Source organism: Salvelinus alpinus, chromosome 11 (assembly GCF_045679555.1).
Source record: "Salvelinus alpinus chromosome 11, SLU_Salpinus.1, whole genome shotgun sequence".
NCBI lineage: Eukaryota > Metazoa > Chordata > Actinopteri > Salmoniformes > Salmonidae > Salvelinus > Salvelinus alpinus.
This window is the reverse complement of record NC_092096.1, coordinates 62,646,599-62,672,433: the sequence shown is the minus strand read 5'-3', so window position 1 is coordinate 62,672,433 and position 25,835 is coordinate 62,646,599. Positions and strand designations below refer to the sequence as shown.

Here is a 25,835-nt window from a genome sequence, read left to right as displayed (position 1 = left end):
GTACAAATTACCTCGACTAACCTGTATCCCCGCACATTGACTTGGTACCGGTACCCCCTGTATATACAATAGCCTCTGTATTGTTATTTTATTGTGTTACTTTTTATTTTATTTTTTACTTTAGGTTATTTAGTAAATCTTTTCTTAACTCTATTTCTTGAACTGCAATGTTGGTTAAGGGCTGGTAAGTAAGCATTTCACAGTAAGGTCTACATCTGTTGTATTCGGCGCATGTGACAAATAAAATTGGATTTGGTCTAAAGCCTCTGTCTGAGGTGCTAAAAGCATAGCCATCCTAGGATCCTGTGTTTATTTCTATAGGGGCCCATAACAGGGGTGCAGCAGCTGAGAGAGAGCAAGGAAACTAATGATGAAGTGATTTATTGATGTAGTGCCACATAAAAGCTATAGGTCATTAGCTGTATCTCTTGCCGTCTCCCCAGCACCCGTTTGTGACCCAGTTGCTGACCCGTAACCTGATTATTGAGCTGCTGGACATGGCCAATAACCCTGACCTCCACTCCACACACAGCATGGACGACAACGATCTGGAGGTGAGGATAGGTGACCATAGACAGACAGACATGCACACACACATGCAGGCATGCAAGTACACACGCCGAATGCACACCCACACAAACACACAAAACACACACACACACACTTGCTTTGTAACACATGGCAATCACCTAGCTCTCTCTGGAAAATTGCTTGGTCCTAGTGTGATTTATTCTGTGAATGTATAACACATCCGTGTGTTTGTCTGTAGAATGGAGAAGCTGCTCCTGATAAGATCCAGTCTGCAGGGAAACTCCTGCCTGCAGAGAGGACTCTGTCTGAAGAGCAGCGTGAGTCTTCAAATCCCTACACAATTTGTACACTGAAACCCCATCGTCAGCCCACACAACGCACCATCACAACAATGTGTGAAGAGGTTATAGAAGTACTCATGTCCCCATATGCAAAACCATCCTAATAAACAATGTCAATGAGAGCCTTCTGCCCTGAACATCTTCATCTGAAATGTGGTCTGGCTATTACTGTTAATACGGTACACCTGCCCACGGTAATTCAAGTGATCACTCATCTGTAGTTAGAGAAGGGCCGTGTATGTGTGTTGATTGTCGATCATGTGTTTGTGTGTGTGTGTGTGTGTGTGAGCGTGCGTGCGTATCTATCTGTATGTCTGTGTGTTCGTGTGTGTGTGTGTATCTGTGTGTATTATGTGTGCCTGGAGAGTTGAGGTCAACATCACCCTTACTGGCATAATGTGTGAAACTGGGGCAGATGGAGCAGGACACAACACACTTGGGTTCCTGACCTCTGTGACAAGAAGCCCATTGAGACTTGGAGGTGGTGGAGAGGAAGTCCCCAAGTCTTAGAGTCACCCGACACAGAGAGACACATAGAGGGGTCACTGTCCTGCACATGCACATGGCATGTTCCCTCTGTGGTCCTCTGACGTGCCCACACGTGAGGAGTGGTTCTGGGGGGAGGAGGTGGGGGAAACGAGGAGTGCGGGGGGGGGGGGTGATTGAGGAACTATTGCTATGTCTCCTATCAGTGAGGTTACAGCATACACAGGGTGTGGTGGTGGTGGACAATGTGCCCACTCTGCAGCAGCCAGGGACAAGACAGCATATATTTAGACAAGCATGTCAACACGAAAACAAATACATGGTGCTAGTGGAGAGGGGTGTTGTGACTCTTCTTGTATGGGCATCACAATGGGTCTTCTGGGGTGAAAGGTAAAGCTGCCAGAAGTCGATGACTTGGTATTACTGTAACACAGTGATATGGGCTCAGTATGAGAGTAGTTTACCAATCGATCTGAATACGTAACAAGAGATGATAAGAGGACAGTGGGATAGCAGATCCACCTGGATTTTATCCAATGGCATTGATAGTAAATTCATCACATAAAAGGATCATGCCATATTATAAAACATGTTTCGGCTCAGCAGTTATTAAATACATATATTGTATTGAAGTGTACATTTTCCTCATGATCAACTTAGTTGTGTTTCCCTTAGTGGACCAGGTGAAGTTTGGGCCTCCGTTGAGGAAAGTGACAGAGCCTTATCCTGATATGGTGAGTCACATTTCTTTCTTGTGTTTTACATGTTGGGGTTTATGATTTGATATCATAATTTGATTTACATAGAATGTCAACATAGAATGGCTATTTGGGGCAGTGGGAGATGTATGAATTCTATTGATAGGGATATTATGGGTGTGTATGTTGTTGATGATTCTTCGTAATTTTTCAGCAAAGCTCGTACGGAGACGATTGGGACGTCTCAGAAGAGGACACTGAGTCACCGTAAGATGCTCCTCTTCCACAGTTAACTATTGGTAGCAGTACGTCAAACAAACATTATTACGAGCATTATTTCAAATCTACTGTCTGTGTGTATGGCCGTGGACCTGACGTTCCCACTAGAGCAAGTTTACAGGAGAACAATAATGAAAAACCCCTGAATCCATAACAGAAAACACTAGCTCCAACCCTCCCATTGTCACAGAATAGGCGATTCTCTGTCACATCATGTTCTCAGAACTAGTGGCTCCATAGAGAGATTAACATCTTGTCTTCCTGTTTCAGGAGCCTGTTGGAATGTGTGGAGGAAGCTCTGCAGCTGAGGTAGGCCAGTAGACCACCCATTGTAAAAACACTATTCAGCAGTATTCTACCCGGCGACAATGCCTCTTATCAAGGAAGCTGTGGAAGTTTGTTTAATCACATTGAAATTAATACCTTTTGAATACTTGACATTATCTGATAAAGAACTAAATAATATTTGATCACTGATTATTATTGTTGGGGTATGCATATTCACAATTAATTGACCCTGCCCTGCTCCAAATCTTGTCCTAATAAGAGCCAACATAACTGAACCCATGTCAGTTTATATACTGTGAAAGCAAGCATCCCACGTGGAAAGGAAATCTGATTTACCTTTGATTTAGCAGAGAGTGCATGAGTATTATTGGTGCTACACATAAGATTTTTTTTAATGATTTTCAGAAAATGTCCATAATATATCTGCAGTAATAGTGGAATGATTGTGTTTCAAAGTATTACGTACCCGCCGGTGTTGCGATTTGCAGTTATATTCTCCTGTTGTCAAATTGGGAAAGCTGTTATTACTTTGTGGCTGTGTTGTCTAGTGGAAATCGTGTCAAGCTGCCAATGTAGAAATCGCTCTGCCATTTCCTGATTGCTAAAATTCTACACTGTATGTAAGAAAACAAACACTGAATATTGTAGGGAATCGTTGTACCATCCCTTATAAATCAATGTGAATAACCACAGGTGTTTTTTTCCAGCTGTTCGAAGCTGGTGGACTAAAAGTAAAAGGCTCAAGCGCAAGTCTCCTCCATGTTATGGGAAATGGAATGCGGGGGAGGGGGAAGATTTATTGGAACGCAGCCAAGTGCTGTTGCAATTCAGGTAGCTTCCACATAGGGGAGACATTCTGAGAAGTTATATGTGTAACACTAACATTACCATTGACTCTTTCTTTTTCCAGGAGCTTAACCATTAAGAGAGTGCCATCTGCTGGTGTAAGTAGCAATAACAGAACGCCAAGAAAACAGATCTTCTGAAACAATCAAGTGTAACGCAAGATATGAAGATAATCCTTCCAGCTATTTCCTATTGCATTACGTGATAGTGGTTTGTCTAATGTTTCTGGTTGTGTAGGGGGGTAAAGGTGGGAGGAAGAGTGGGTTATTCAGCCCTTCCACAGCCTCCCTGCCTGCCATCAGCTCATTCTGTCCCACCCTGGAGGACAAGGACCTCACCCTTGGCCCCAGCTCCAGCCTGGGGCCCGACTCCACCCACACACCCAAAAACTTCACGTCAGGTAAGGAAAATCCACACACAGAGTCAATGTTTACAGGTCATATTTCAATCTGTCATGACAACTGATTTGGTTCTGGGTGCTGAGATTAATATACAGTGCCTTCAGAAAGTATTCACACCTCTTGTCTTTTTCCACATTTTGTTGTGTTACAGCCTGAATTTTAAAAGTATTCAATTGAGATTGTGTGTCACTGATCTACACACAACACCGCATAATGTCAAAGTGAAATAATGATTTTAGAAATGTTTACAAATGAATAAAAAATTTGAAGCTGAAATGTATTGAGTCAATAAATATTCAACCCTTTTGTTATGGCAAGCCTATTTAAGTTCAGGAGTAAAGATGTACTTAACAAGTCACATACGTTTCATGGACTCACTCTGTGTACAATAATAGTGGTTAACATGATTTTTAAATGACTACCACATCTCTGTATCCCACACATACAATTATCTGTAAGGTCCCTTAGTCGAGCAGTGAATTTTAAGCACATATTCAACCACAAAGACTGGGAGGTTTTCCAATGGTTCAAAAGAAGGGCACCTATTGGTAGATGGGTAAAAGAAAAAAGCAGACATTGAATATCCCTTTGAGCATTGTGCAGTTATTAATTACACTTTGTATGGTGTATCAAAACACCCAGTCACTACAAAGATACAGGCGCCTTTCCTAACTCGGAGAGTAAGGAAACTGCTCTGGGATTTCACCATGAGGCCAATGGTGATTTTAAAAGTTACAGAGTTTAATGGCTGTGATAGGAGATAATTGAGGATGGATCAACAACATTGTAGTTACTCCACAATACTAACATAAACGACAGAGTGAAAAGAAGGAAGCCTGTACAGAATAAAAATTATTCCAAAACATGCATCCTGTTTGCAATAAGGCACTAAAATAATACTGCAAAAAATGTGGCAAAGAAATTAACTTTAGCGTTATGTTTGGGGCAAATCCAACACAACACATCACTGAGTACCACTCTTCATAATTTTAAGCATGGTGGTGGCTGCATCATGTTATGGGTATGCTGGTCATCGGGAAGGATGACATTTTTTGGGATAAAAAGAAACAGAATAGAGCTATGCACAGGTAAAACCCTGGAGGATAACTTGGTTCAGTCTGCTTTCCAACAGACACTGGGAGACAAATTCACCTTTCAGCAGGACAAATACCTAAAACACAAGGCCAAATATACACTGGAGTTGCTTACCAAGACGACCTGATTGGCCTAGTTTCAGTTTTGACTTAAATCGACTTAAAAATGTTTGGCAAATCTTGAAAATGGTTATCTATCAATGATCAACAACCAATTTGACAGCGCTTAAACCATTTTTAAAAGAATAATGGGAAAACATTGTACAATTCAGGTGTGCAAACTCTTAGAGACTTACCCAGGAAGACTGACAGCTGTAATCACTGCCAAAGATGATAATAATATGTATTGACTCAGGGGGTTCAATACTTATCTAATCAAGATATGCTGTATTAGGGTTTTGTTCTCCATTCATAAAAAAATACATATCACATTTTTCTTCCACTTTAACATTACAGTGTATTTTGTGTAGATCATTGACAGAAAAATTACGGTTAAATCCAATTTAATCCCGCTTTGTAACACAACAAAATGTGGGAAAAAAGGGTTGTGAATATTTACTGAAGTCTGTTGATGTCAGTATTTGTATTGACAACAGAATTACTGTTCCGTATTTGCCTAGTGAGTAATATATTCCAATGCTGCAGGTAGCCATGAGGTTAAAGCGTAGGGCCAGTAACTGAAAGGCTACTGATTCGAATACTGGAGCTGTGCCCTTGAGCAAGGCACTTAACCCTAATTGCTCCAGGGGCGCTGTGCAATGGGAAAGGGGGATACCTAGTCAGTTGTACAACTGAATGCCTTCAACTGAAATGTGTCTTCCGCATTTAACCCAACCCCTCTGAATCAGAGAGGTGCGGGAGGCTGCCTTAATCGACATCCATGTCTTCGGCACCCGGGGAACAGTGGGTTAACTGCCTTGCTCAGGGGCAGAACGACTCATTTTTACCTTGTCAGCTCAGGGGATCGATCCAGCAACCTTTCGGTTACTAGCCCAATGCTCTAACCACTAGTGACCCTGGCAATGACCCCACTCCCTGCGGGTGCCTCAGGGGGAGTTGAGATATGCAAAAAAACACATTTCCATGACACACTGTGTATAACAGGACAAATATAAGCACCCACCAAATTATTATTATAATGCAGTCATAATATTGAGAGCTTGGGACTAAACGATTCTATCTGCATTTTGTTCTCTACCTAAATAGTACTCTAAATATCCCAATTCATGTTGTTAAGTTCAAAAGACTACTAGATAAAAATTGCTGACACCATTCCAACCAATGAGGGTTTGGAACTTTTAAGCCAATTATCTTAGAATGATTGCAGATAGAACCAGATAGTCCCAAGCTCTTGATATGTTAAATTATATACACTACCGTTCAAAAGTTTGGGGTCACTTAGAAATGTCCTTGTTTTTGAAAGAAGAGGACATTTTTTGTCCATTAAAATGACATCAAATTGATCAGAGATACAGTGTAGACATTGTTAATGTTGTAAATTACTATTGTAGCTGGAAACGGACAGTCTATTGGCCAGTATGAGATATGGCTCTTTCTTTGCAACTCTGCCTAGAAGGCCAGCATCCCGGAGTCGCCTCTCAATAATAGACTGACGAGTTTCAGAAGAAAGTTCTTTATTTCTGACCATTTTGAGCCTGTAATCGAACCCACAAATGCTGATGCTCCAGATACACAACTAGTCTAAAGAAGGCCAGTTTTATTGCTTCTTTAATCAGAACAACAGTTTTCAGCTTTGCTAAAATAATTGCAAAAGGGTTTTCTAATGATCAATTAGCCTTTTAAAATGATGAACTTGGATTAGCTAACACAACGTGCCATTGGAACACAGGAGTGATGGTTGCTGATAATGGGCCTCTGTACGCCTATGTAGATATTCCATTAAAAAATCTGCCATTTCCAGCTACAATAGTCATTTACAACATTAACAATGTCTACACTGTATTCCTGATCAATTTGATGTTTTTAATGGACACATTTTTTTGCTTTTCTTTCAAAAATAAGGACATTTCTAAGTGACCCCAAACTTTTGAAAGGTAGTGTATCTTCGGTGTGTTTTAATCCAATTCCATCTATGCTAAGATCGACAGCCCGTTTCAACATTCATTTTTTCCCCCTCCTTCGTCCTCTTGTTGTTCTCCAGTCTTGGCCAGGTGTTCTGCAACTCAGGACATCAGCAGACAGTGGTGTAGTGACCCCAGTGTTTCTGAGGGAGGCGCCGTACAGGCAGAGAAGAAGAAGACAGAAGGGGTGACCTCATCATGCAGAGAAACCTCTCTCTCTCCAGAGTGGAGCACACTGAGGAGGAAGACGAACTCTGTGAGTTTAAAACACAGGGCAATGTTGCCTCACTACATACAGTATCTGTACATAGCCTCATATCCATACTGTAGCTGCTGACGCCCGAGAATGGCAGTGGCAGTTGGCTTCAACACATCGTATGGATTTGAGGCTACCAGTAGACGGTATCCTTAACCAGTACATAGCCAGTACTTAGGGGTTCAATTCAAAGTGAAGTCAGACACTTCCAAGGAATAAGTGAAATTCCAGCATAATAGTAGTAAAGTGACATTCATTTTTTGATTGGAATTTGAATTCACTTCCTGAACTGACTGAAATGAAATTGACATCAACCCTGGTACTGACAAAAAGTGTGTGGTTTGTTAACCTAATAACATGTTTCAATACATTCTTCCATGTCCCCTTTCATAAACCATCCTTTTGTAACATTTCACGTAGGACGACAGAATTCAGAGATGGCCAGATCCTATGGCGCTGCTTTGTGACATGAATTTAAACAACATCCTCATTTGAACTACACCGTTATCCTTCTTTGTTGTTGTTGTTGTTGTGTTTAACCCTGTTTAATTTCTAGAGAGCTGATTGTCATGGACTCCCTCCTACCCCTCAAGTTCATGTAAGTGCAGAGGTCTAGTCAAACAGCATGTGCCCTAAGACAGTACAGAAAAGCTGCTGCATCAATAACTAACAATATTTCCACATGCTTATAAACAGGCTATGTAGCTAATGGCTATTGGTCTCAAAAACCCTTGATGGAATGATCACTGCAACAATGGTTTGCTAAGATGAACATTAAACAAATTATAATAGTCTAACCATGCCTATTTTACAGCAATGTAGAAATAGCCATCATGATAATACAACATGTTTTGTTTCATAGATGGGCGCCTGTTTCTCTAAAGTCTTCAATGGTTGTCCTTTGAAGATCCACTGTGCTGTGACCTGGATTCTCCCTAAAACTAGAGGTAGGGGTACAGAAGGGGTTATTAAAGAGGTTAAGACAAGGTCATTATAAATGGCCGTGACATTATCTTATCTCTTCCTCAGATCAGTATCTTATTCTGGGGGCAGAAGAGGGTGTCTACACCCTCAACCTCAACGAGCTCCATGAGGACACCCTGGAGAAGGTAACAGTTTAGATATTGATGAATGTGGGAAAGTATGAATTAATGTGGGTAGTCTGCGTTACAATTTCAGAGCATACCACAAATACTATTCTACTGAGCCATTTACTTTATGTTCATATTCTTATCTTATTGTTGTTGTATTGTCGAGAAGGAACCTGCGAGGAGGCATTTCGTTAGACAGTGTATATATACCATGTGTATCCTGTACATACGACTAATAAAACTTAAAACGAATACCTCTCTCTTCCCCCCACAGTTGCTCCCACAGAGATGTACCTGGCTGTTTGTCATGAACAATGTCTTGATGTCCGTATCAGGTAGAGCTCTACCCCAAGTACACACCTATCATGTTGTTCATAGGATCCTACACCATCAACTCCAGTAATAAACCAGACCTGGTTGCAAATAGTATTTCAGTGTTTGCTTGAGTGCCAGGTGGGTGGGGTTTGCACTTTTGAGACTATTCCATTGGTTCCATTGCACCATGGCAAGCTCAATCAAGCACTGCTAAATTTGAACACGGGTTCTTACCATTCCTCCCCTCTCCAACCCCATCCCCAGGGAAGTCTTCCCAGCTGTACTCCCACAGTCTGACGGCTCTGTTTGAACAGAGGGGCCACAAGCAGCAGAAACAGAGTCACCTGTCCCTCAGTACCAACCGCCTCACTGAGAGGATCAACCCCAGGCAGAGGGGGTGTGTGTGTGTGTGTTTGTGTGCGTGTGTGTGTGTGTGTGTGTGTGTGTGTGTGTGTGTGTGTGTGTGTGTGTGTGTGTGTGTGTGTGTGTGTGTGTGTGTGTGTGTGCGTGTGCGTGTGTGTGCGCGTGTGTGTGTGTGTGCGCGTGAGCATCAATGTGTTCGGGTTCAATTTGTCTTCAATATACAGTATGTGCCTGTCCTAATTTAAAGTTAAAAATATATAAAATGTCAATCAGCAGGAAATATGCTGTAACTGTGAAGATACCAGACACTAAAGGCTGCCGAAGATGCAGCGTGGGTAAGTGAAATTTGGCACTGCATTATGTTTAATCACAACACAGAAAGTTGCTTCAATTTATCTGAAATTGATTCAATTGAAATTGCTCTTTCTCCTCTCTCTAGCAAGAAACCCACACACAGACAGCACGTTCCTGTGTGGGGCTGTACCATCAGGTCTAATTCTACTCTTGTGGTATGAGCCTCTGCAGAAGTTCTTGCAGCTCAAGGTGTGTATCGACATAACAAAACTCACAATTATTTCATACAACATACACTTGACTGGCCTGCACAGAGCCCTGACCTCAACCCTATTGAACACCTTTGGGATGAATTGAAACTCCGACTGCGAGCCAGGCCTAATCGCCCAACATCAGTGCCTGACATCACTAATGGTCTTGTGGCTGAATAGAAGCAAGTTCCTGCAGCAATGTTCCAACATCTAGTGGAAAGCCTTCCTAGAAGAGTGGAGCAGATTATAGCAGCAAAGGGGAGGACCGACTCTATATTAATGCCCAGGATTTTGGAATGAGATGTTCGACGAGCAGGTGTCCACATACTTTTGGCCATGTAGTGCATGTATATGAACCATGTCTGTAAGACTTGTAAAATTGGTCTTTCTACCCTTTTTCCCTCTCAGCATATAGACATACGTCTACCTGATTCGCTCCCTATCTTTGAGCTACTGGTGTTAGTGAAGGATGAGTTCCCACAGCTATGTGTCGGGGTGGGGGACTGTGCTGCAGAGGGAGGGAAACCACCAACCAACCAGCAGCTGAAGTTCGACATCATAGAGTTGAACGGCACACCAAATTCTTCACCAGGTAGCACAGAGATGTCAGATATTAGGATTTGAACCGTATGACATTGTGTAGAGAAATTGTATAACCGTAATTCTGTCTCTCTCTCTCTCTCTTTCTTTCTTTCTCTCTGTCTTTGTATATGTGCATGTGTGTGTGTGCGTGCGTGTACAGAGAGTACGCCGGACCGGGGCCGGACCGGAGCCGGACCGGGAGCCATGCAGGCAACACAGCTGGACAGAGACACGGTTCTCATTGTACTGGAGAGTGAGTCTATTGGAATATATTACATCCTACCTAGAATGTCATTAGCACCACCTGCCTTTTAATGTCCACTACTAACGGTATCTTTAATGTCACTTTACAGAGACTGTGAAGATTGTCAACCTACAAGGTCTTCCCTCCAAGGAGCTGGCTGCTGAACTTGTCTTTGACTTCCCCATTGAAACACTAAGTACTAACTTCATTCAATCTCAATAATAATTCTTTACCTCATAGAATGTTCTCAATTCATCACCACATCATAGGTACAGGCAGGGGTGAGGTACTGTAGTTACAGCTACACACTACGTGCGTGGAAGATTTTTTTTTGTGACATTACTGTTGTGTGGCTAGTTTGTTTACAGGACAGTGTTCTGGCTTTCTGGAAGCATGGTCTTAAAGGGAGGAGTCTTCACACAAATGAGGTGATTATGTTTGATTGTAAATGCTTGATCTGCATTGGAAGTATATTATCTCGCCGAAACAGTGAAATACATTTACATTCATCTTTGTAGGTCACGCAGGAAATCACAGACGAAAGCAGAGTATTCCAGGTCTTGGGGACGAATAGGTATGCTCCAAACGCTGGTCTGTTACCTTGAATACCACATTATGTGTGTTCGCATTAGGGGTCAAAGGTTATCTGAGAAAACGAATCACATTCGGTCTTTTGTCGTTTCTGTAGGGATATTGTTCTTCAGAGTACCCCCACAGAGGACCCGTCAGCCATGACCAACCTCTATATCCTGACTGGCCATGAAAGCAGCTACTGAGAGAAGGGAGAAAAGGACTGAAAGAAAATAATAGATATTGGGATTTAAGTAAGAAGAGAAGAAGAGTGTGTCTTGAGATGGGAAGTGCTTCTCTGGCACCTAATAAACTCACTGTAGACTTGTCTCAAACTGAACTAACCCCCTCTACCTGCATATGGGGAACAGACAGACCATGGGGGACTCTCACACACTAAACCACAGGGAGATAACTGAGCTGGTGTGTGTTTGAGGAAGGACTTGTAAAAAAAGACTTGTCAGAGAGAGCCCCCTGTCGTGACCTCTAACCCCTTGAATGGCACAAACTACTTTTAACCTTACACAACCCCATTGTCTATTTTTACTGGTATGACTGATAACTGAAGTCTGACCTGTCTCCTGAAACAACATTGTGAATACCACCCTGCTCTGTCCATTAACTGTAGTATTACTATGTGACGTCATGGCATAGGTGGCGCCGCTCCAAGATGTCAACATAAATAGTTTAGAAAATATGTGCCATAGAATCAGAGTGCCAATACATTCTAAAAGTGCTTTGAAAGACTTTACTGAGATCAATTTAAAGGCCTGTTTCCCAGACCCAGATGAAGACTATTCCAGCACTAAAAAGGGCTTGCAACATGTGTTTTTTTCCCACAAAGTGCTCAAAGACTGGTAGTGATACTATGTTGTGTTTAATGATTTTGGTTTGGTTTGGTTGTGCAGTATGAGGCCTAATGTAACACTCATCATCCATGAAATACACTTGAAGGAGCATGCATGTTGCTTTTTGAATTTTTTGGGGGGAAAATCATATGATGTGGGAATATGGATTTAAGAGATTTTATGTATACTTAGTTTTAACTTACGCCAAACAATAGATTTTTTTCAAAGACGAGAGAGAGAGTCGAAAATAGCGGGTCCGAGACAAGGTAGCACATCCGGTGAACAGGTCAGGGTTTCATAGCACCAGGCAGAACAGTTGAAACTGGAGCAGCAGAACGACCAGGTGGAATGTGGACAGCCAGGAGTCATTAGGCCAGGTAGTTCTGAGGCATGGTCTCCCGAGTGGCGCAGCGGTCTAAGGCACTGCAGGTCAGTGCTAGAGGCGTCACTACAGACCTTGGTTTAATTCCAGGCTGTATCTCAACCGGCCGTGATTGGGAGTCCCATAGGGTGGCGCACAATTGGCCCAGCGTCGTCCGGGTTAGGGTTTGGCCGGGGTAGGCCGTCATTGTAAATAAGAATTTGTTCTTAACTGACTTGCCTAGTTAAATAAATAAATACAAATAAATGGTCCTAGGGCTCAGGTCCTCCGGGAGTGGAGGGAGAATTAGAGGGAGCATAATTAAATTCACACAGGACACCAGATAAGACAGGAGATTTATATCAGATATAACAGACTGACCCTAGCCCCCTGGAACATAGACTATTGCTGGAGGCTGAGACATGGGAGGGGTGGGGGACACTGTGGCCCCGGACAGGGCAAACCAGGCAGGATTAAAACCCCACCCACTTTGCCAAAGTACAGCCCACACACCACTAGAGGGATATCAACTTACTACCCTTACCACTAGAGGGATATCAACTTACTACCCTTAGACAAGATTGAGTATAGCCCACAAAGATTTCCTCCACCGCACAAGAACGAAGTGGCGCAAAACCGGACAGGAAGATCACGTCAGTGACTCAACCCACTCAAGTGATGTACCCCTCCTAGGGACGGCATGGAAGAGCACTAGTAAGTCAGTGACTCAGCCCCCTGCAATAGAGTCAGAGACATGGATTAGCTTTTCTGCATCATTTTTTACCCCAAAAATCTGATTTTTGCAATGTTACAAAGATGGAGAAATCCTGCCCTTGAAATATTCTTGATATGTTCGTCAAAAGAGAGATCAGGGTCCAGAGTAACGACAAGGTCCTTCACAGTTTTATTTGAGACGACTGTACAACCATCAAGATTAATTGTCAGATCCAACAGAAGATCTCTTTGTTTCCTGGGACTTTGAACTAGCATCTCTGTTTTGTCCGAGTTTAAAAGTAAACCATTGGTCGCCATCCACTTCCTTATGTATGAAACACAGGCTTCCAGGGTAGGCAATTTTGGGCCTTCACCATGTTTCATCGAAATGTACAACTATGTGTCGTCCGCATGACATTTTTATCATGTGTATCTGCCGTCTCATTGGCTAGAATTGTCTCACCTGATCTTACCTCCTGAATACCTTCCATTTTTGAAGAAATTTATTTTCATTGTTAGAGCAGCCACTTGAGTATCTGGTCAATATAATGGATAATCTGTGGCTGAGGCCAATATAGAGTGATAGGAATAACGTACTTCAGTAGTCTTTTTTTGAGCTAAGATAGATGATGAGGAGACCTGGCTGATGACCCAGTGGGAGTAAAATAAGTTGGGTACTGTTAAATCGGTGAAGGTAGCTCGAAGTGGACTTGTGATGATTTTCTGTGTTTCTTCCGTCCAGGGGTAGCGGGTGCCTTGTGTCAAATGCCTCGGGACAAGACCTGTGACTTGCTTTGCTCTCTAGAGCAGGGCGCCTTTGAAAGGATTCATTGCGGGGGTGACGTTGTGTTGAGGTGGAGCAACTGAAAGTGAAGATTCCCTGTGTCTGTGACACCTGCCGTTTGGTGCCACGCAGACCCAGTGGCGAGTGTGGTGAAACTTAGAAGACATTGTCTGTCTTTTTTTGTTTTGAAGCAGTCTTTACCTGATGAAGCCATGTTAGGATATGTCAGTTAAACCGTTATATAGCTTTTGTGCCAAACCCACTAAGGTGTTTCAGATGCCAAGCTTATGGTCATGTTGCAGCAGTGTGTAGGAGGGAGATTCCGAGACGTGAGAAGTGTGCAGGAGGGCATGGGACAAAGGAGTGTGTGGTATCGGTGGAAAAAACAGTGTCAATTGTGGGGGTGCCCATGTCGCTAGGGATCAGAAGTGACCGGTGCGAGAGAGACAGGCTGATGTTGCCAGGGTTAGAGTAGAACAAAAGGTGTTGTATGCTGAGGCAGTGAAAAGAGTTGCCCTAGAGCAGCTTTTCCCAAACTCGGTCCTGGAGACCCAAAGGGGTGCACATTCTGGTTGTTGCCCTAGCAACACAGCTGATTCAAATAACCAAAACTTGATGATGAGTTCATTATTTGAAGAATCAGCTGTGTAGTGCAAGTGCAAAAACCAAAACGTGCACCCTTTGGGGTCCTCAGCACCGGGTTTTGGAAACGCTGAACTAGTGGTATATACAGTGGGGCAAAAAAGTATTCAGTCAGCCACCAATTGTGCAAGTTCTCCCACTTAAAAAGATGAGAGAGGACTATGACAGACAAAATGAGAAAAAAAAATCCTGAAAATCACATTGTAGGATTTTTAATGAATTTATTTGCAAATTATGGTGGAAAATAAGTATTTGGTCACCTACAAACAAGGAAGATTTCTGGCTCTCACAGACCTGTAACTTCTTCTTTAAGAGGGTCCTCTGCCCTCCACTCGTTACCTGTATTAATGGCACCTGTTTGAACTTGTTATCAGTATAAAAGACACCTGTCCACAACCTCAAACAGTCACACTCCAAACTCCACTGTGGCCAAGACCAAAGAGCTGTCAAAGGACACCAGAAACAAAATTGTAGACCTGCATCAGGCTGGGAAGACTGAATCTGCAATAGGTAAGCAGCTTGGTTTGAAGAAATCAACTGTGGGAGCAATTATTAGGAAATGGAAGACATACAAGACCACTGATAATCTCCCTCGATCTGGGGCTCCACGCAAGATCTCACCCCGTGGGGTCAAAATGATCACAAGAACGGTGAGCAAAAATCCCAGAACCACACGGGGGGACCTAGTGAATGACCTGCAGAGAGCTGGGACCAAAGTAACAAAGCCTACCATCAGTAACACACTACGCCGCCAGGGACTCAAATCCTGCAGTGCCAGACATGTCCCCCTGCTTAAGCCAGTACATGTCCAGGCCCGTCTGAAGTTTGCTAGAGAGCATATGGATGATCCAGAAGAAGATTGGGAGAATGTCATATGGTCAGATGAAACCAAAATAGAACTTTTTGGTAAAAACTCAACTCGTCGTGTTTGGAGGACAAAGAATGCTGAGTTGCATCCAAAGAACACCATACCTACTGTGAAGCATGGGGGTGGAAACATCATGCTATGGGGCTTTTTTTCTGCAAAGGGACCAGGACGACTGATCCGTGTAAAGCAGGGGTGTCAAACATACGGCCCGCGGGCCGGAACCGGCCCCCAAGGAGGTTCGATCAGGCCCGCAGGATAATTTGAAAGTGGAAAAAATGCATAAAAGACATGGAATTAATATTTTTAATTCGCTGCAATTCATGGATTATCCGCTAAGGGGCGCACTCTTTCCATCAGAGTAGAAGACAAGCCGCATCACTGAGACAGACTGAAAACAGCAGACGGTATCAATGCGCCATCTGCTGCTTGTTACGACGTTGTTAATACCTTGGTCTCTACCTCTCCGCTACACCCTCATTAGCCAAAATGTCGTTATCCAAACGGAGAAAAGTAGATAAGGAGTGTAGAATTTTCAAAGAAAAATGGACCACGTCCTATTTATTTACAGAGATGCACGGAAAACCTTCGTGCTTGGTGTGTTTGCAACAAGTTTCGGTATTGAAGGAATATAATATTCGACGCCACTACGAGACTCATCACAGCGAAAAATATGACGGCTTGCAAGGACAACTGAGAAGAGATAAGATTAACGAATTGCTGGCGGGTCTGAGGAAACAGCAGTCAACTTTCATCCAGAGCCGAGAAGTCAGTGAAGCAGCGGTAAAAGCCAGCTACCTAATTGCTAGCGAAATAGCATTAGCATCGAAGCCGTATTCCGACGGTGACTTTGTTAAACGATGCATGATGAAGGCGGCTGAACTTGTATGTCCCGAGAAGCGACAAGCTTTTGCCAATATTAGCCTGACGAGGAATACTATAGCAGAGAGGATTTCGGAACTATCGGCAGATTTAGACAGTCAATTGAAACAGAGAGTCAAGTCATTTATTGCATTTTCCGTGGCAATTGACGAGAGCACTGACATCACAGACGTGGCCCAACTGGCCATATTTATTCGAGGAGTTGATGAGACATTGACTGTTACTGAAGAGTTTCTTGAGTTGGTGCCAATGATGGACACCACAACAGCCGAGGACATTTTCGGCTCTGTCGTTGCTGCATTGGACAGAGTTGGAGTGGACTGGTCCCGCGCTGTCAGCCTGGCTACAGACGGCGCGCCATCCATGGTCGGAAAGAAAGCAGGTGTCGCGACAAAGTTCAAAGACAAAGTACAAGCCCTTAATGGAGGAGATCGTTTCTGGACATTTCACTGTATTTTGCACCAGGAGGCATTGTGTTGCAAGTCGCTGAAAATGGACCACGTCATGGAGGTGGTTGTTCGCACTGTAAATTTCATCCGGTCCAGAGGTCTGAACCATCGTCAGTTTGACAAACTTCTCAGCGACAGCAACATTACCCACAGCCTGCCATACCACACTGAAGTGAGATGGTTAAGCCGAGGCGCTGTGCTGAGGCATTTCTTTGATCTACGAGAGGAAATCGGACAGTTCATGGAGAAAAAAGGAAAACCGGTGTTGGAATTACAATCTCAGGAATGGCTACGGGACCTTGCATTCTTGGTTGATATTACTGAACACTTGAACAATCTGAACAAAATGTTGCAAGGCCGCAAAAAAGTTGTCACACAGTTTTCTGACAACATACATGCATTTAAGTTGAAGCTGACTTTGTGGGAGATGCAACTGGCAAATGGCAACCCTGCTCATTTCCCCTGTCTGAGAGATGTGTGTGTGACCAGACCTGATGCGGACATGAAACGGTACAAAGACAAAATTGCAGGACTACTGCGGGAGTTTGAGAAACGTTTTCAGGTATTTGGTGAACTTGAGACAGAATTTTCAGTTTTTCGCTCACCTTTCACAGTTAAAGCTTCTGATCTGCCGGTCGAAATTCAGCTAGAGATAATTGATTTGCAGTGTGATGCAGATTTGAAGGGCAAATTTGCCTCTGTAGGTCTGGACAGATTTTATCAGTATCTACTACCAGGGTACCCCAAATTAACAGCCCTGGCTGCTAAAATTTTGTGCATGTTTGGGACAACCTACCTTTGTGAACAAATTTTCTCAGTGATGAATATCAATAAAACAAAAATGCGTTCAAGGCTCACAAACAAGCACTTAAATGAGATTCTGAAAGTGACAGCTAGTCAGGACATGACACCTGGTGTTGATGCACTTGTACAGGCCAAAAGATGCCAAGTTTCAGGAACAAATACAAGTCCAGACTAGACTAACACCTTTAAAATGCTGCCTTAGATACTGTTTGCATTGAAAGAATACAGCTCTGTGAAGATGAATCCTTACTGTGGTGATTTAAAAAAATGTGCACTTTAATGTTAGTCAGCAGCTTCAAAACAAAAGTTGTGTGATGGAATTCTACTGTTCATACAACTCCATAAATTTTCAGTATGTATTGTATGTGTATGTATGTTTCATGTATGAAGTTTACAGATTTACAGGACAGGCGAACACTTTCTTCATTACACATTTAAAATCACTCTCCTTAGTTTGTAAGGTGTACGCAGGGATTACATTTAGATTTTATATGCGTATGTGTAAGTGGTTTAAAAATTCCTTTCTTTAAAAGTCTCATTTAATCTTAAAGTGCATTACTATATTTTTCAGTACCAATTAAAGTTTTGTGCCTTTGTACAATCAGTGGGATCAGTTGCAATGCATATTTGTGAATGATAAAAGTAAATTGCACATTTGTCTAAGGAAATATGAGGTGTTTCATGAAATGTTTTGTAAAAGGATAGTTCATTAAATTTCAATATTTTCCTAATGTTCTTGTGCTTCTTTACACCAAAACAAAGGAAAGACATGATATTTTGGTTATTTATAGCAGAGTATGGTATAATTTTAATGGTCCGGCCCACTTGACATCTCCCTAGGCCGTATGTGGCCCACGATGCGAAATGAGTTTGACACCCCTGGTGTAAAGGAAAGAATGAATGGGGCCATGTATCGTGAGATTTTTAGTGAAAACCTCCTTCCATCAGCATGGGCATTGAAGATGAAACGTGGCTGGGTCTTTCAGCATGACAATGATCCCAAACACACCGCCAGGGCAACGAAGGAGTGGCTTCGTAAGAAGCATTTCAAGGTCCTGGAGTGGCCTAGCCAGTCTCCAGATCTCAACCCCATAGAAAATCTTTGGAGGGAGTTGAAAGTCCGTGTTGCCCAGCAACAGCCCCAAAACATCACTGCTCTAGAGGAGATCTGCATGGAGGAATGGGCCAAAATACCAGCAACAGTGTGTGAAAACCTTGTGAAGACTTACAGAAAACGTTTGACCTCTGTCATTGCCAACAAAGGGTATATAACAAAGTATTGAGATAAACTTTTGTTATTGACCAAATACTTATTTTCCACCATAATTTGCAAATAAATTCATTAAAATTCCTACAATGTGATTTTCTGGATTTTTTTTCTAATTTTGTCTGTCATAGTTGAAGTGTACCTATGATGAAAATTACAGGCCTCTCTCATCTTTTTAAGTGGGAGAACTTGCACAATTGGTGGCTGACTAAATACTTTTTTGCCCCACTGTAGATATACTATAGGGTTAGTTGGTGGTATGTAGTAGTGCTATATGCAGTAGATTTAGGGTTAGTTGGTGGTATGTAGTAGTGCTATATAGATGTAGGGTTAGTTGGTGGATATTTTTTCCTTTTCCCCTTATTGTTGTATCACAAAATGCAACGTTATCGACCACACACCACCGCACAGTAGGTGGCAGCATGCACAAACAAAATATGCGAATGCCATGATACTAAAGAATAAGATATGTTTTACTAAGGTTGGCGTCTTAGCGTTCATAGCCATGGTTATCAACTGTACTGCATAAACGGAACGTCAATCACAGCGTGCAGTTCGGGGCCTGGCTCAATGTAGGGACTCCGCCCACATTTGACCCCGCCCACCAGTGTTTTTTTTGTCCATCTGAGGTTTGACAGTCACACACTGAATACAAACACACGTTTGTGCAAGGCACACGTTGAATACAAACGTATTTCATTTTTGAAGATCGTAAGAAATATTATATGAAGTGGTACCAGCACATGTGTTGTAACACTTTTTGCTTCATGCTATATTTGAGACAAGCTACTGATATTGTTGCATTGAACAACATACTTGTTATGTATGTCATGTACTGTTAAAATTGTGTTGATAAATGTTATAACTTTGTAATTATATTATTTCATTGAGCATATATATACAGTTACTACCTATCCTGATTTATAATGCTATTTACTTTCCTCATGAGAATGGAGACAGACTATACCATATCGACATACTGACAAGCTGAATGTGCTTTGTACATTAAGTTATACCAGCTCCAGTAAAGAGATCAGAGACTCGGGTGACTTCTACGTTATCTTTACTAAACAACATAACACATAACACAGTCCCTCTGGGGAATGTTCAAGGGCCTCTGGGTGCTCTTGGGGGGCCTCTGGGGACTGTTTAAGGGCCTCTGGGGACTGTTTAAGGGCCTCTGGGTGCTCTTGAGGGACCACTGGCCTCTGTTTAAGGGCCTCTGGGTGCTCTTGAGGGGCCACTGTTTAAGGGCCTCTGGGTGCTCTTGAGGGGCCACTGGCCGCTGTTTAAGGGCCTCTGTGTGCTCTTGAGGGGCCACTGGCCACTGTTTAAGGGCCTCTGGGTGCTCTTGAGGTGCCACTGGATGATGATGGTATGTCAGGTGCTTCAGAAACTGTGCTCTGTTGATTATTGTTGCCGTAGCAATAGCAACAATGAAAGTGTGTCGCATTTCTACAACTGAAGCCACACTTTATGATTGTGAACTCTGAAAGAGAGGAATAACAGTAAAGTAACAAGTTATACAATTTAATTAAATACACTGATGTAACTGAAAAAATAGGGTAAATCAAAAAACGTGGACGTCAAATATATTCAATAAACAAAGAAGGAAATAGTACCTCTGTGCCCCACTGAAGCATGACCTTTGATGTGGTTGTTGACCTTTGATGTGCAGAAGGGGCAGTGATGAAGTTGACTGCTGATGCATTTTTTAATTTTGGGACTCTGGCCCTCCAATAACATACTAACGTGTCTCTATACATCAAAGAAAATAAGCATAGACATAAAAGGCATGATAATTAGAAAGGCATAAAATAAGCAATAGGCATTTAATTTCATTATTGTATATACTATGTGTAGGCTGTGTAGACTCGCTATGTGTAACTTAGGGAATGGCCGTTGGCATCAACGATATACGTTTAGAGCCAGGCAAACACAACAAGGCATACATTGACGAAACACAGAAAATCAACGATCACATCGATTACATAACTGTACATGTCAACCTAGGCTTACTGCTCAAGTAGGCACATTTGTCCAAATAAGATTCCCTCATTGTAAGCAATTAGCTAGCTCACCTGCAAATGGGTGCTAATTAACACTATGCTAACATCGGTGCGGTAGTTGGTTATATAAAAATATACCACTGCACTGGTATAACATGAGTATTACAAAGTACATTATGCATAATGACAGTCTCACTTACTTCCATGGTTCATGTTTTTATCCATGTAGGTTAGGTTCGATTAAGATTCGCTTTCGTTGACGTTGATACCTTCAACGTGAACCTCAACTTGGGTGACCTTGAAGGAGATGGGAAGGGTTCGGGTTAAACGCGTTTGCCCACATTGAGCCCAGAACTGCACACTCCATCAGGGGCTTCTCCAGAAAATAGATGTTGTGGCAGCTGCGGAGAAGCACTTGGGTGTAGTAGATTTTACTGCAGAATATTTACAAGATGTTTCGAACCATAGTGTCCCGTCCTCCCAGGCTGCCGGCCAGGTGAAGGATCAGATAGGGCCAAAGTGGTGGAATAGTGGTGATGTTTTAATGGGTGTAGGGTTAGAGGAAGCCCAGGGGCCGGCAATGGGAGAAGATGGAGCTAAATGGTTTTTGGCCGACATTCTGCTAATTTTCTCATTGATTAAACATTTGATCTCAATACAGTTTTCTGTTTCCAAAACTAGTTGGTAGACTTTCCCATTTGCCAAAGTTTTAAAAAACTGCGTTGTTTAGGAGTGCAAGGGCGAATTGAGTTATTGCACATGCTCACTTCACAGAGTAGGCGTTCCCTAACGGAAATATGCAAATCAATTCTAGAACTCGCCAATAGGCTCTTGCTAGCTCGTGCTTGGCTCTGCCCACCTCCTTGCTTGTTTTGCCCGCTATGAATCACTTGCTCCCATTTCAAATGACAGGCTGTGGCAGCAGAAGGTGCGTGCTTTGCACCTGAAAAATATATCGGATTGGAATGTATCGTGCGTGGATCTGTGAAGCAGGGCGCCTATCAAAGGGGTTGGAGTGGCGCTAGAAGAGAGTGCAAAGGATGTAACTAAAGAAATAGAGTCAGTGGTTGGTGCACACCAACTGACCTGTATGGTGGATGGTGTGAGGAAGCCCAGTGGTTAGTACACGCCAACTGATCCGTATGGTGGATGGAGTGAGGAAGCCCAGTGGTTAGTACACACCAACTGATCCGTATGGTGGATGGTGTGAGGAAGCCCAGTGGTTAGTACACGCCAACTGACCTGTATGGTGAATGGTGTGAGGAAGCCCAGTGGTTAGTACACGCCAACTGACCTGTATGGTGGATGGAGTGAGGAAGCCCAGTGGTTAGTACACGCCAACTGACCTGTATGGTGGATGGAGTGAGGAAGCCCAGTGGTTAGTACACACCAACTGATCCGTATGGTGGATGGAGTGAGGAAGCCCAGTGGTTAGTACACGCCAACTGACCTGTATGGTGGATGGAGTGAGGAAGCCCATTATTTTGTTATTTGAAGAGTCTCGCCCTTTGTACGTATATTTGGGTTATGTGTGATATCCTGTAAGAGCCTTCATGCCCAAACCCCTTGCAGTGTGATAAATGTACTATCGGACATTTGTCAAGTGTATATAGATGGGAGGAGTATCATATGACAGTTGAGGCAAAATGCTGCAATTGTGGTGGTGAGCATGTACCAGAATTCATGAAGTGCCCTGTTAGGGTGAAGGAGACTGAGGTGACAAGAATAAGGGCTGTCCAGCATGTCTCCTATCCGGAGGGGGTGAGAAGAGTGGAAGAAGGGAGTAAAGTTGAAGAAACCATGGTAGTTGGATTAGAGACAGAAGTAAATGTTACTTGCCAGTAGGACCCTGGCACGTTGCATGTTAAAAAGGTGGACTTAGTATCGTTTATTGCATTGGTTATAAACTGCACGGCGCAAACAAAGAAGAAATCTGAGGAAATAGGAATCGTTGTGAGTGCGGCTGAACGTTTTTGGGTGCATTACAAGGAATCCTGTCGATTAATGTTCGGTCAACACAGACACATGAGCCTGTGTAGCGATGTGATTTAGATTATCACTGAAGGAGTGGGGTGGGGATTTGGGAGATTTATTTTATTTTTGTATTGTATATTATGTTTTTAACTCTCCCCTTTCCCGCAATGAATATACAGTATATACACACAAATGTATGTGGACACCCCTTCAAATTTGTGTATTCGGCTATTTCAGCCACACCGGTTGCTGACAGGTGCATAAAATCGAACACACAGCCATGCAATCTCCATAGACAAACATTGGCTGTAGAATGGCCTTACTGAAGAGCTCAGTGACTTTCATTGTGGCACCGTCATAGGATGCCACCTTTACAACAAGTCAGTTCGCCAATTTTCTGCCCTGCTAGAGCTGCCCCGGTCAACTGTAAGTGATGTTATTGTGAAGTTGAAATGTCTAGGAGCAACAACGGCTCTGCCACGAAGTGGTAGGCCACACAAGCTCACAGAATGGGACCACTGAGTGCTGAATGCGTAGTGCGTTGTAATCGTCTGTCCTCGGTTGCAACACTCACTACCAAGTCCCAAACAGCCTCTGGAAGCAACGTCAGCACAAGAACTTTGTCGGGAGCTTCATGAAATGGGTTTCCATGGTCGATCAGCCTCACACAAGCCTAAGATCACCATGCACAATGTCAAGCGTCGGCTGGAGTTGTGTAAAGCTTGCCGCCATTGGACTCGGGAGCAGTTGAAACGCGTTCTCTGGAGTGATGAATCATGCTTCACCATCTGGCAGTCCGATGGACAGATATGGGTTTGGCAGATGCCAAAAGAACGCTACCTGCCCGAATGCATAGTGCCAACTGTAAAGTTTGGTGGAGGATGAATAATGGCCTGGGGCTGTTTTCATGGTTCGGGCTAGGCCCCTTAGTTCCAGTGAAGGGAAATCTTAATGCTACATTCTAGACAATTCTTTGCTTTGTGGCAACTTTGTGGCAACAGTTTGGGGAAGGCCCTTTCCTGTTTTAGCATGACAATGCCACCATGCACAAAGCAATGTCCATACAGAAATGGTTTGTTGAGATCGATGTGGAAGAACATGACTGGCCTGCATAGAACCCTGACCTCAACCCCATCGAACACCTTTGGGGTGAACTGGAATGCCGACTGCGAGCCAGGCATAATAGCACAACATCAGTGCCCGACCTCACTAATGCTCTTGTGGCTGAATGGAAGCAAGTCCCCGCAGCAATGTTCCAAAATCTAGTGGAAAGCCTTCCCAGAAGAGTGGTGGCTGTTGTAGCAGCAAAGGGGGGACCAACTCCATATTAAAGCCCATGAGATATTCGACGAGCAGGTGTCCACATACTTTTGGTCATGTAGTGTGTGTATATACAGTTGAAGTTGGAAGTTTACAGACACCTTAGCCAAATACATTTAAACTCAGTTTTTCACAATTCCTGACATTTAATCCTCATAAAAATTCCCTGTTTTAGGTCAGTTAGGATCACCACTTTATTTTAAGAATGTGAAATGTCAGAATAATTGTCACGGCTGCTCCCGCTCTTCCCCCCTGGCGCTCGAGGGCGCCAGGCTTCCCTGCATCACGCACTCCTGCCATCATCAATTACGCACACCTGCCTTCCCTCGTCACGCGCATCAGCGATATTGGATTCACCTGGACTCACTCATCACCTGTTTATTACTTCCCCTATATTTGTCAGTTCCCCTGCTCTGTTCCCTGTTGATGCATTAATTGTTCTTGTCTTTGTTACCCTTGTGCTGATGCTGTTCTTGTCTCGTTCCATGTCTGTTCCTTATTAAATGTTTGACTCCCCGTACCTGCTTCGCCTCTCCAGCGTCAACTATGCGACAATAATAGTTGAGAATTATTTATTTCTGCTTTTATTTCTATCATTACATTCCCAGTGGGTCAGAAGTTTACATACACTCAATTAGTATTTGGTAGCATTGTCTTTAAATTGTTTAACCTGGGTCAAACGTTTTGGGTAGCCTTCCACAAGCTTCCCACAATGTTTTTCTATTTTGTGAAGTGCACCAGTCCCTCCTGCAGCAAAGCATCCCCACAACATGATGCTGCCACCCCCGTGCTTCACGGTTGGGATGGTGTCTTTGGCTTCCAAGCCTCCCCCTTTAACTTCCAAACATAACAATGGTCATTATGGCCAAACAGTTCTATTTTTGTTTCATCAGACCAGAGGACATTTCTCCAAAAAGTACGATCTTTGTCCCCATGTGCAGTTGCAAACCGTTGTCTGGGTTTTTTAATGGCGGTTTTGGAGCAGTGGCTTCTTCCTTGCTGAGCGGCCTTTCAGGGTATGTCGATATAGGACTCGTTTTACTGTGGATATAGATACTTTTGTACCTGTTTCCTCCAGCATCTTTACAAGGTCCTTTGCTGTTGTTTTGGGATTGATTTGCTCTTTTCGCACCAAAGTACATTCATCTCTAGGAAACAGAACGCATCTCCTTCCTGAGCGGTATGACGGCTGTGTGGTCCCATGGTGTTTATACTTGCCTATTATTGTTTGTACAAATGACTTCAGGCGTTTGGAAAATGCTCCCAAGGATGAACCAGACTTGTGGAGGTCTATAATTCTTTTGTCTGAGGTCTTGGCTGATTTCTTTTTGATTTTCCCATGATGTCAAGCAAAAAGGCACTGAGTTTGAAGGTATGGCCTTGAAATATATTCACAGGTACACATCCAAATGACTCAAATTTTGTCAATTAGCTTATCAGAAGCTTCTAAAGCCAAGACATCATTTTCTGGAGTTTTCCAAGCTGTTTAAAGGCACAGTCAACTTAGTGTATGTGAACTTCTGACCCACTGGAATTGTGATATAGTGAATTATAAGTGAAATAATCTGTCTGTAAACAATTGTTGGAAAAATTACTTGTGTCATGCATAATGTACATATCCTAACCGACTTGCCAAAACTATAGTTTGTTAACAAGAAATTTGTGGGGTGGTTGAAAAACGAGTTTTAATGACTCCAACCTAAGTGTATGTAAACTTCCGACTTCAACTGTATTTTAGTGTACGGGACTTGACGTCAGAAGAGTTACAGGGTGTTAAGTGGTGATGTCCCATGCTTTCAGGTTGTTGGCATGAGGTAGGACTAAATAGATTTACATTGTGGAGTAGGGGAGTTTTTTTTAATTTTGTGAGTGTAGCGTTAGATGGTAGGGTATTTGTTTATTTTT

At 43.0% G+C, this 25,835-nt stretch overlaps 1 protein-coding gene across 2 annotated transcripts in view; it reads left to right on the top strand.

Annotated features, from left to right (window-relative positions):
- Positions 1–11,974, top strand: part of LOC139534625 (mitogen-activated protein kinase kinase kinase kinase 2-like) — a 31,596-nt gene extending 19,622 nt beyond the window's left edge. Inside the window, exons 12-32 of one of the 2 annotated variants that reach the window (XM_071333907.1) lie at positions 444–554; positions 770–848; positions 2,034–2,092; positions 2,271–2,323; positions 2,606–2,644; positions 3,534–3,567; positions 3,707–3,869; positions 7,126–7,301; positions 7,858–7,899; positions 8,164–8,248; positions 8,331–8,410; positions 8,667–8,727; positions 8,972–9,104; positions 9,347–9,405; positions 9,510–9,613; positions 10,024–10,207; positions 10,358–10,450; positions 10,551–10,637; positions 10,799–10,869; positions 10,960–11,015; positions 11,130–11,974. In XM_071333907.1, coding sequence (XP_071190008.1) covers positions 444–554; positions 770–848; positions 2,034–2,092; positions 2,271–2,323; positions 2,606–2,644; positions 3,534–3,567; positions 3,707–3,869; positions 7,126–7,301; positions 7,858–7,899; positions 8,164–8,248; positions 8,331–8,410; positions 8,667–8,727; positions 8,972–9,104; positions 9,347–9,405; positions 9,510–9,613; positions 10,024–10,207; positions 10,358–10,450; positions 10,551–10,637; positions 10,799–10,869; positions 10,960–11,015; positions 11,130–11,217 — 1,857 coding nt within the window. In that variant the 3' untranslated portion in view covers positions 11,218–11,974. Of the gene's footprint in view, positions 1–443; positions 555–769; positions 849–2,033; positions 2,093–2,270; positions 2,324–2,605; positions 2,645–3,533; positions 3,568–3,706; positions 3,870–7,125; positions 7,302–7,857; positions 7,900–8,163; positions 8,249–8,330; positions 8,411–8,666; positions 8,728–8,971; positions 9,105–9,343; positions 9,406–9,509; positions 9,614–10,023; positions 10,208–10,357; positions 10,451–10,550; positions 10,638–10,798; positions 10,870–10,959; positions 11,016–11,129 lie in introns of both variants that reach the window. The other variant, XM_071333906.1, reaches the window with a different exon arrangement.
- Positions 11,975–25,835: the final 13,861 nt, after the last annotated feature.